The sequence below is a fragment of the Sus scrofa genome, chromosome 7, assembly GCF_000003025.6.
Source record: "Sus scrofa isolate TJ Tabasco breed Duroc chromosome 7, Sscrofa11.1, whole genome shotgun sequence".
In the NCBI taxonomy this organism is placed as follows: domain Eukaryota; kingdom Metazoa; phylum Chordata; class Mammalia; order Artiodactyla; family Suidae; genus Sus; species Sus scrofa.
In genome coordinates, this window is record NC_010449.5 from 68,819,840 (window position 1) to 68,832,336 (window position 12,497).

Here is a 12,497-nt window from a genome sequence, read left to right on the forward strand (position 1 = left end):
TATTTTCCTCCAGGAACTCTTCAAGTTCAGAAATTAGAAAAGATCCCAGGATCTCAATGCTCCATAAGCCTCCATGCACTACTGGCAGGAGTGAAGAAATGACCCCTGGTCTGTATTCCTTACTAAGACCCTTGCTCCCACCCAATAGTCAGAACCAAATCTAACTTGAGACTATCAAAACTATCTGATTATGCCCATTAGTGCCTGCTTGCCTCTATACTACCCACTCCCACTTCAGATACCATCTCTCATTCTGACCGGATTCCTGAAACTATTTTGCCTACTCTCTGGAAATCATATTCAGTCATCAGCAAAATCTCCTACTCTGAACATCTACCCTCAACTTCTACTGTACTTTCTTGTACTTTTGCTTTTTTTTTTTAATTTTAATTTTATTTTTTGCACTTCTGGTCTTCCACTGTCCTTTCTGAACTTGAACTGGCTATCCCCTATAGCCTTCTCAGATGGTAACCACCTTTTTCTTTCTTTTTTTTTTTTTTTGGCTTGTCACACAGCTCATATCACTAGACCTGGGATTGGGCTATCTTCCTTGTTACTACCAGACTCTTTACTTGTCCTCTTCCCTAAAACAACTCCAGCTTTGAAACACTTGTCATCAGCCTATAACAGTAGTTCTTGATCAGAGACAATTCTGCCCCTCTCTCCCCCTCTGGGTATATTTGGCAATATTTGAAGACATTTTGGTTGTCAGAACTAAGGATTGCTACTGGTAGCTAGAAGGTAGAGGTCAGGGATGCTGCTAAACATCTTATGATGCACAGGACAGCCCCTACAACAAAGGATTATCAGGCCCAAAAATATCAATAGCGTCAAGGTTGAGAAATACTGGCCTGCAGGCATCCTGGTCACTAATGCCTCCCAGAGACCTACAGGACACATGTATCTCCACAATCAACTCTTCTTTCAATCATCTTCCAATAGGGAATATATATAAACATGCTATACTTTCCCTCATTTAAAAATCTTTTTGACCTTATGCCCCCTGCCAGCAGTCACATCTTTTCTCTCCTATATAGCAAAACTCTTTTAAGATTTGTCTATATTCACTCACTTATGCCTCTCCTTCCAGTCTCTCTTAAACTCACTTCAGTGTTTAGCACCTATACTGTGGAAACCTGGTCTTACCAAATTCACTAATAACCCTGACACTGCCAAATGCAATGGTGACTTCTTAGTTCTCAGCATTTGCACAACTTAATTTTTGCCTCCTGTTTGAAACATTTAATTAATTGGCTTCCAAAACAACAGACTGTTTCCATATTGCACTGGAATCAGATTACAGCTTTAAACATGAAATTACCTATGTGGAATTCTTCAGAAAATATATGGTGTAATATTAAAAAATACTATTTACTTTTACCATAAAATGAGGCTTAATTTTCAGAAAAAAAAGGGGGGGGGGGATAAATTACAGCTTTTCTCCTCAAGGAGAACAAATTTATTTACTTACTCAGTATGGGGGGAAAAAGCCACTCATTTTCCTGTTCTTTTTTTCCCCATCATTCCAACAATACCACTGATTTACACTGTTATTTAAAGACCATAAATTTGGAGCTTTAAACCTCAAGGTCTCACTATTCTTTAGCATCCACATCCAGTGATACCAAATCCCATTGTTCCTATTTCTTTTTGTTCCTATTTCTCAGCTCCATCCTTCTCGTGTGTGTTTCTATAACCCTGATGCTAATTTTAAATTAAGAAGACCACTTACTGAATGTTACTACATTTTAGCAAAAAGTGGTATATTTAGCCTCTTACCAGTACATCATGCACCAAGGCTTGATATGTCCAAGTATGGTGTAAAGGAGTTGCCAAATCTATGTTTCTGTCAACAAGGACTAATAAAGGCCTTTGGAAGCTGTAAACATATTAAAAAAAATATGTAACTCTTGATACCAGTGTATACATCTAAATTATTCTAATACTTTCAGTATATGTCATTTTGATATGAACAATAAGCAAGCTAATATTGACATTTCATAATACTTAGCTTTCTAAAAAAATTCTAATACAATCAGTCAAGTAAAGGAATACTTTGGGCTACTTAAGAGTCTGAATATGATGCTAGATTATAAGTCTTACTCTGGAAACTCTTTTAAATGAAAAAAATCTATACAACTACTTTTACAGAATAACTTTTATAGTTACCAAAATAAGTTCTACTCAGATTTATATTTTACATTTTTGAATAAAAGGAAAAAAGCCTTTGTCAGTTTCAGGGAAAACAATTACAAAGAGTATGATCTTAGAAATTTATACAAATGTTGGATAGTTTCATAAATTATCAATTCTAATTTTTTCTATAAATACAAATTGAAAAAAGCAGACTTAAGAATAAAGCCTCACAAAACCCTATCCCATTATAATACATGAAGCTAAAACATCATGCTACAATGGCAACTAATTATATAATCACTCACTTACCAGACATTTCATTTATTGTTTAACTCCATCATTATCATTTAGATGTGAAATAAACTACACTTTGAGCAAATTGAGGCACAAAGTCATCTGGTTACCATGTGTCCCCAAAGTTGTAGAGATTTTGCTTCAGAGGCACTATACTGTGTCAAGAATGCACATCAAATTTCAATAAGCACTGGTACCTGATTATATTAACTATATATTTACATATAGAGGGGTGTGTGTGTGTGTGTGTGTGTATTCTCCTGCAGGAGACCTCTAACCATTTCACTGCACCCTATTATGTGTAAGACAGTGAACTTCCAACTGCACTGACTATAACACTTGGCGATAAAAAGTAGGGGTGGTACTCTTACCATCTATGATTTATTACCCCAGAGATACGTGGAGGATGGGGAGGAGAGTCTACGAAGGCTTTCTTCACTCAGCAATATTGACATTGGGGGGTGGGATAATTCCTTATTATGGGAGATGTCCTGTGCAGTTCAGGATGTGCAGCAGCATCCCATAATACACCCTGCTAGATTCCAGTAGCATCTATCCAGTTGTGACAATTGACATGCCTCTAGACATTACCAAATTCTTGTTGAGAATCATCAGCCTACAACTGGGTACAAATACATTTAACAATAGTCCAATAATGCTGCTGACCCCTAATTCAAATAATTTAGAAACGTACCCAACAAACTAAAAATAAGGTAACTACATTATGCTTATAGTGAATACACTAAAAAAAATTATCCAAATAAAACGGTGCTTTTTTTTGGTCTTTTTGTCTTTTCTAGGGCTGCACCTGCGGCATATGGACGTTCCCAGGCTAGGGGTCTATTTGGAGCTGTAGCCACTGGCCTACACCAGACCCACAGCAACACCAGGTTAGAGCTGTGTCTGTGACCTACACCACAGGTCACAGCAACCCCAGATCCTTAATCCACTGAATGAGACCAGGGATCGAACCTGCAACCTTATGGTTCTAAGTCAGATTCGTTAACCACTGAGCCATGACGGGAACTCCAAAACAGTGCCTTTACATTGGTTTCTAAGACCTATACCAGAGCACAATAAAAAAGGAACTATTAAGTAAGATATGACATAGTAGTTGCTTCTGTTACCAAAAAAAAAAAAAAAAAAAAAAAAAATCAGGTGAAAATTTGATGTGTCTGCTCTACTTAATAAGAAATATTTAGAATATTTAATGAAGTTACAGAACAGTTTACATAGGAGGTGAAACAGCTGAACAAACAACTGAAACACAATGTTAGTGACTCCAAATTGTAGAAACAGTATATAATACTGCAGAGAGCCATCGAAATTGACTTGAAGTCTATAGAAGGTTCCCATAAAATTGTTATTCCTGGAAGGCAGATATACTGAGTATCAATATATTTTCACAGGCTGTATTTATTAATTCACCCAAAACTAGGGGTAAAAATTATTTTTCCAAAATACTGTCTATTCCTCTTGAAATATTTTTTATGTACTGGTTTAGGTTTCTTTACTTCTTCGTTCCAATACTGTTCATTATTTTTAATAATCAAAAGTTAAATGTACTAAGATGGATGGTTTTTTGTTTGTTTGTTTGTTTGGCCACACCCACAGCATGTGGAAGTTCCGGGGCCAAGGGTCAAATCCAAGCCACAGCAATGACAATGGAGGATCCTTAATCTGCAGAGTCATCACAGAACTCCAATGGATAGCTTTTTTAAAAAGGATTTCTTTCCAATAATAATTGAGCAGTCAGTAACTTTGTCATTATCCATTCATGCAAGACATGCTAACAAAAACAAAAATATGATTATTTTAGTGTAAAAATGGAAATCAATTAATAGATAGGTAGAAATAGACATGGAATCACAAGTTTTTCACTTACTTTTTTTTTTTTAATAATAAAGAGGCTTAACGATAATTAAAAAGAAATGTCTTTTGACTGTTAAAGCTGTATGTCTAAACAGAAAAATTTCTCCTACAGATGAAAAAAATGCAAAACAGGAAATTCAAACAAAAGAAGGTAATTTAAATAAAATATTCCATTTGTATTTTTGAGAACTATCTCAGTCAAAACTCTGGTCCTGATTTTCCAGTATAAGGGTATTCTATTAGAAAAGGAAAACAATGCAAAAAACTCTAAAAATGTTTCATTTTCAAGTGTACATTAATTAACATAATACCTGAATTGGCCAGCTCCAAGTGTGTCACCTGTAAAAAGACTGTTTCTTGCATCTCTTAGATTTTCCCGAAGTTTCTTATCTAGTTTCTGAAAAATGAAATTTTAAATTAATTCTTAAAGACCAGTTTCAGCGAACTTCATACAGGGTAATACACAGGTGTTCTTCATTTCATAACTAAGGAACTTAGAATTTACTTATAAAACAGCAATTCTAACATTTTAGCTTCTTTACTATTCAATATCATCCTAACTTGGACTTGGAAAGACCAATGCTTTTTTTTGTTCTATTCTGACTCAGACCTGATTTCACTAACAATGACTTTCTGCTGGTTATTTTTACTTTAGATACAGGAAACACTTTGCAGTAATGACCTATCTTCTCTCCCAAAGCATAACTCTCCTGTACCAAGGAAGCTATCTAAATAGTGGTGGCTGCAAGTGGCTCCAGAATAGAAATGGAGTATGTGAAAGAAACCAACTCTCCATCAGTCAATGATTCATTTAGGCTAATAAAAACTCAAAAATCTTCCTCTAGCTTTCCATACCATTTACCTTCTTTTCAGTAATTCTGTAATTTCTCTAACACCTTATTTATCTTTTATATTTAAAGCAAAATTTTTTTTGGGGGGGGGCAGTGCACGTCCATAGTATGCAGAAGTTCCCAGGGCAAGGATCGAACCTGTGCCACAGTTACAACCCGAGCCACAGCAGTGACAATTCTGGATTCTTAACCTGCTGTGCCACCAGGGAGCTCCTAAAGCAAATTTTTGAATGCTTATTTTATTTTATTTGTTTTTTTGGCTGTGCCTGTGGCATGTGAAAGTTTCTAGACCAGGGATCAAACCTGCACCACAGCAGCCACCCAAGCTGCTACTGTGACAATACCGAATCCTGAACCTGCTACAACACCACAGGAGATTTCAAATGCTTATCTTATACTGAATATTTTACCCCAGTATTATGGAAAAGCAAAATATAGTTCACCACTTCAAAAAATGATTATAAGTATTAATAAATGTCTGCTAAATGAAGTTAAACATTAAGTGATTTAGGGGATCAAATAAGTATAAAATAATACTTAGAGACACAAATCTGAATGAGGAATATACACTTTAGTGAAAAAGAAACAGGGCTGAAATAGCACACTCACATTAGAGTAAATCATTTTACTCCATCCTATGATCACAATGATTACTTTTTATTTTTGGTGGAATCCCAATGTTATAAAATAAAAATATTTGCCTTTGGTTCTTAATAACCTATAACAATTATATACATAGTTAATATTAACAAAAACACTTGAGGTAATTAGGGAAAACAACTGAGACAATATTATTTATCTCCAATGGATATTTGCATGAACTCACCACTGCTACCATTTCTGCTGCTGTTCCTCTTGAACATCGGATTATAGGAACAGCACCTATTTTAATAAAAGATATTAGCAATGATCTCAGCTCTTAATAATTAAAATGGATACATATACACTAGCATCAAATAATACCATATGAGAGATGCATACAAATTGAGGCTACAAACATAAATGGATTTATAATCTTGAGAGTAAAAGCAAGGTATCAGAAATGGACCTTCCCATTTATAAAGACAACATTGGGGGTCAGAAAAAGATGATTTTTATATTGTGTGGGCCAATCAGTGTGACCGTATTTTTTCAATGGGTTGACTGATCCCCCCAAAAGCAGTTTCGAAAAGTCTACTCTACTCACAGGGTTCACTACAGTACTTAAAAAAATGAAAAGAGCTTATCTAATTTAGCAATTTGGCATTATTATTTTTTTGTATTAAAAATTAATAATGAAGGATTATGGCCTTTTAAAAAAAATACTAATTTAAAAGATTAAACACATTCTATGCATAATGTAAAATGCTACTCAAGTTGATTTCAATTTATTATCAAATCATTTTGGACATTTTAATTTCTCTTTATTATTCCAAGTTTTATTGAAGTCTGAAATTCTAAAATGAGAAAAAAAAATCAAACTGCATCAAAAATCTCATAAAACACAGAACATTGTAATATTTATATAGCTAAGTTCTTCCATTTAACCTCTATACAAGGCATGTTCAGTCAATTGCAAAAGTAAACATGTGAAATATTAGTACATTTTTAAAAACTGTTTTCTTCTGATGGCATGCTACACATGTCTGTCCTAAGAAAATCCAAATATGAGATGTATAAAGTTAAACCTCTTGATTCTAGCACCCCAAAATAATCCCCTAAGAATTAGATACAAATGTTTTCAGGTTATATTCTATATACAGTCTAAATAAGTGTGTATGTGGAATGTACAAAAAAACAAAAATAGGATATTTTACATACCATCCTTCAATTTGCTTTATTTATTTATTTTTTTTTGCTTTTTTTTTTATTTTTAGGGCCGCACCTGTGGCATATGGAAGTTCCCAGGCTAGGAGTCCAATCGGAGCTATAGCTGCTGGCCTACACCACAAGCCACAGCAGCGCAGGATCTGAGTTGCATCTGCGACCTACACCACAGCTCATGGCAATGCCAGATACTTAAACCACTGAGCGAGGCCAAGGATCAAACTCGCAACCTCATGGTTCCTAGTCGGATTTATTTCTGCTGTGCCATGATGGGAACTCTAAATTTGCTTTCTTTCACTTAATTTATTGATATCCTTCTATGTCAGATTGGCAGTAATTTCAATTTTTCCTCTGGAAAAAAATCACTTTCTGACACTCTATGTAATAAAAGTGGCTTCTAACACTTCAGTGGTCTTTGTATTTCTTTTTCAATCTACTCTTCTTTTGGAAATACAGTTATCATCAAGCAAAAATAACCTTAATGTCCACAATAAACATAGTACGCGGCAAAATTCTGGATACTGTGTGGGACGGCAAAAAAGAGAGATTAATTATGTCTGTTTAATGACTAAAAGTGGTATACATGAGCTTTCTTAAAAACAAACAAACAAAAACCAAACAAAACCTAAGATCAACCCCCATTTGAAGGTACTGAAAGCAATCAAAGGCAGGCAGAAAGTAGAGGAGAGTGAAACTTATCAAAGAAGAAATATATTTGAAAAGTGAGAGATAACTTCTAACCACCTTTCCTCCTAAAGGTACTTTTCAATTTGCACGGCACACAGGAGAATAATCTCAAGCAGAAAACAGAAGACTTACTGAGCTGAGAAATCAAAGACTGGAAATTAAAGGGAAAAATCCTTGAAAGGAAGGAGCCCCCAAACCTGTACACAAATTCTTCTCAAATTTTTGTCTATATCCTAAACTATGCATGTATCTTTCTTAATTTTCTCATTTTTGAAATGGAGAGAAATTTTATTAAGTTACTGTAAGGATCATTTTAACTGAAAGGTTTTCTGTGTCTGAAAGATTAAAACTGCAATGAGAAGGCTTCTAAACAGATTCATTATTAATGAATAGTAAAGAATAAAGTCATACAGGCTTCTAAACAGATCCATTATTAACGAATAGTAAAGAATAAAGTCATACATTGGATACTAAATACAGTGTACCTATAAGTAAATTTAGATATTCCAAAGAAATGCTTAAATTCTGAAAGTATGTTGGATTAGTATTATACGTAAATTTAGCGTTTCCTAGAGCCTTGGAAGTTTGCCTTAATAGTTACCGGACATACATCTCTCTAATTAGAAGTATATTTTCAAAATCAAATATCAACAGAAAATTAGAAGGCATACAGGTAAAGTCACCAGCAAATATTCGAACAATAGAAAGTTACAATTACCAAAGACATCTAAGGTGGTAACTCGAGATCTGCTAAGTGTTAGCTACATCTAATTATTAGAAGAACCATGGTTTTATATACAGTACAGAATGTATATTTTATTCTTTTGTGTGTGTGTGTGTGGCCCCCTTTGTTTTTTGGCCTAGCCTTTGGCATGTGAAAGTTCCAGGGCCAGGGATCAAACCTGTGCAACAGCAGTGACTCAAGCTGCTGCAGTGACAACACCAAATCCTTAAACCGCTGTGCCACAAGGGAACTCCAGAATGTGTGTTTTATTCTAATTCCAGAGAAGGCCTTTAGAAATCCAGATAAATAGGGGGTCATATCACAGTATAACAGGTTAAGGAGTTCCCATCGTGGCTCAGTGGTAACGAACCCGAGTGGTATCCATGAGGACCATGGGTTCAATTCTTGGCCTTGCTCAGTGTGCTAAGGATCTGGCACTGCCCTGAGCTGTGATGTAGGTTGCAGATACGGTGGCTCAGATCCTGCACTGCTGTGGCTGTGGCCCAGGCTGGCAGCTTAGCTCGGATTGACCCCTAGCCTGGGAACTTCCATATGCTGTGGGTGTGGCCCTTAAAAGACAAAAAATAAATAAATAAGGTTAAAAAGAGTTGTTAATTTGCTTTGAAGAAATAAACAGAAAGATCTGAAAACTTACCCAGTGTGACAAAAAAGCAGAAGAGACTGTCAACAATAGTGTCCATAACAGTTTCCATTTCTGTGTCTGTGATATCTGTCCTGTTAATGGCTAAAATGACATAGGTAAAGGAGAAAAAAACAACCAAAATTTGTGCCTTATTTTTATTAAATTCTTAAAATTATTACTAAACACCTAAGAATATGCAATTTGATATTTATAAACTCAAGTAAAAATTTTTATGCTTTAAACTTTAGGTGAACAAGTATGCACTAAAAATTATAATACCTGAAAAAAATTCCACTCAATATCAATAATGAGTAGCTCCAAAAATAGAATGAAAAAAACTCACCACATAAATTATACAAAATTTTTGCCAGAATAGGAAAATAAATATCATATTCTATAATTTTATTCACAAACATTAGATTGCCTCAAGAAACTAATGATCTTATTCAACTACTGCCAGAAAAACACAATGCAAATCAGTATCTAAGAGTAACATCACACACATTTTCTTTGTATTATAACAAATTATATGAACTTCTTTTCTAATCTACTAGACTGTACATAAGTGGTTCTCAAGCTTTAGTGGGTATAGGAATCACTCTAAGAATATATGAGAGAAGAGAAGGCATTTTCTCTGGAAGCTATTAACAATTAAAGATCCTTAGCTCTTTCCCTCAGGGATTCAATTCAACAGACTTGGGACAACTCTAGGAAATCTAAAATTTTGGCAAACTCATCAGGTGATTCCTGGAGCTACATGTTTTTTTCTTTTTTTATACTATTTCTTGCTTAGAACTTTAAAAACCAACATTTCAAATGTTTTTAAAAGATAAAAGTAATAATCATCCATAGCCAGGAGGGAAGAATAAGTGGAGAGGTAGTAAGCCTACTTACTTTGACAAACAGTGACTGTGAGGTCCTGACTACTTTACTATACCCTGGCTTCCATATTTGAAAAATAATTTGGTGGGGCTACGCTTTAAGAAACATTGCTGTGAAGACTGTGTGAGACCCTACCTTATTCATCTTCCTGCCTCTCATAGTACTCAGGCCCAGTGTCTGACAAGTAGATGCTCAGTGATTACTTGGTAAAAGACTTACCGGGCTAAAATATTATCTATTTAATATTTTTTAATTTCCCAAAATCCTGAATATGAAAACAAATATAAAATTCAATACAACTCATGGTCAGCATGAGAGGAGAAACAATATTAATACCTATTTCATAAAGTTATTCTGAGGAGTAAATGAACTTCTATTGTAAAGTGTGCACAGGGCAATCTATTATTATTATGGTACTATCATTTTATTATTGAGAATCTAGGCAATTAACTGTGACTATACTTTAAAATTAATAAATTAAATTTATCCTTTAAATTCAATAATTAATAATTAATTTCAAAGGTGTGATTTTGTTTTTGTTTTGGGTTTTTTAAAATCGTCACACCTACGGCATGAAGTTGCTCCCTAGCTAGAGATTAAACATGCACCACTAGTGTCAATGCTGGATCCTTAACCTGCTGAGCTACCAGGAAACTCCCAGATGTATGTTTTTAAGTTGAGAGATAAAGGAAGATAAATTTATGTAAACACTTGAATGTTTAATGAACTCAGACTCCCCATAAATTTATCTTTAATATTTATTAAAATACTTGGACAAACTTTATTTGACTTATAAATTTGTCTGCTCTGGCATATAAAGTACCTAAAACTGCTCAGTCATTAAAAAAAATCATGAAATTTTACTGTTTGCAGAAACATGGATGGACTTGGAGGGTATTATGCTAACTAAGTCAGTCATACATAGAAAGACAAATATTGCATGCTATCATTTATATGTGGAATCTAAAAAAATACAACAAACTAGTGAATATAAAAACAACGAAAAGCAGACTCACAGCTATTGATAACAAAAGAGTGGTTACCAGTGGAGAAAGGGAAGGGGGTGGGATAACTTAGCAGCAGGGATTAAGAGGTACAAACTATTACATATAAAATAAGCTATAAGGATATACTGTACAACACAGTGAATATGGCCAATATTTTATAATAATTATCAATGGAATATAACCTTTAAAAACTGTGAACCACTATACTGTACACCTGTAACTTACATAATATGTACATCAACTACACATCAATTAAAAATAATCAGAAAATTAATGTGCTGAATTTATAAATGCAACTTATAACTGTTTAAGCGAATTTAACAAACCAAGTTTACTAAGTTTGTTAAATCAGACTGATCAGAATTCAGTCAGTTCAATCTGAGTTAAAAGATCAAAGAAAAAGTAAGGTATTTGTTATCATGTAAACCAGATTTATAAATAACGGCACAAAATTTACAAGTTTAGCTTAAAGGTTTAAGGAAACCAGGTTTTAAAATGTAATTTAAGTAGGTAATTAATTTAAAAGTCAACTATAAATAGACTTCTGTAAATAACTACAGTACTGTCAAAAATCTATTACATGGGCACATTAGCAAACACACTGGAGTTTAGAGATGTTGCTTAATTTCAATAACAAGGCTCAATGAAAGCAAAAGGAAACTAAAGCACAGAAAAGCAAAGTAAGCTCCTCTGTCAAGTACTAAAAGATTACCTGAATCCTACTACTAATATACCGTCTTGTCATGAGTGAACCCATTTATTCAAGTTGCTATGGTCAAATAACAGGTGTTTCATTGAGCTGACAAAAGATTTAGTAAATGCTGTTTATAAGTGACAGAATTCAGTCTGAGGAATGTTTTCTTTGTGTGCTTAAAAAAATCTTTTAGGGGAGTTCCCGTCGGGGCTCAGTGGTTAACAAATCCAACTAGGAACCATGAGGTTGCAGGTTCGATCCCCAGCCTATTTCAGTGGGTTAAGGATCTGGCGTTGCCCTGAGCTGTGGTATAGGTTGCAGATGTGGCTCGGATCCTGCATTGCTGTGGCTCTGGCATAGGCCGGTGGCTACAGCTCCAATTGGACCCCTAGCCTGGGAACCTCCATATGCTACAAATGCGACCCTAGAAAAGACAAAAAGATCAAAAAAAAAAAAAAATCTTTTATAGCTCCACTGCTTACAGCAGTAACAAAGCTGGTTCTGGTGTTCATTAAACATGTTCACTATTTTTTTTCTCACTACACTGTTCATTCTGTTAACAATGAATTAAAATATTCCTATTTTTACATACCACGATATGAAACAATCTCCTTATTTTGATTACATAATACAAACATATCATCTTCCAAAGTAATAAAGTTGAGATATTGATCAAAAACCTAAAAACAAAAGAAAAGGTTTTCAAATCAGTTTTACAATATTGAACACACATTTAGTTTGACTTAATCTACCACTGGTAAAATGGAAAAAATTACAATTATATTCAATAACTAAAAAATATGCAATGTAACAGATTATCTAATTGGGCAAGATTGAGAAGTTAACATTAAAAAGCAATCAAAAACAAGTCTTCAGGCAACAAATCATTAAGGACAGTAGT

The 12,497-nt window shown here is 34.3% G+C and overlaps 1 protein-coding gene across 7 annotated transcripts in view; it reads right to left on the reverse strand.

Moving 5' to 3' along the window:
* The window catches only part of SCFD1 (sec1 family domain containing 1), a 156,477-nt gene that overhangs the window by 125,261 nt on the left and 18,719 nt on the right, over positions 1–12,497 (reverse strand). For all 7 annotated transcript variants that reach the window (XM_021099902.1, XM_021099900.1, XM_021099904.1 and 4 more), the window contains 5 exons: positions 12,189–12,276; positions 9,026–9,115; positions 5,980–6,035; positions 4,614–4,699; positions 1,780–1,879 (listed from right to left, as the gene is read on the reverse strand). In XM_021099902.1, coding sequence (XP_020955561.1) covers positions 1,780–1,879; positions 4,614–4,699; positions 5,980–6,035; positions 9,026–9,115; positions 12,189–12,276 — 420 coding nt within the window. The remainder of the gene's footprint in view (positions 1–1,779; positions 1,880–4,613; positions 4,700–5,979; positions 6,036–9,025; positions 9,116–12,188; positions 12,277–12,497) is intronic.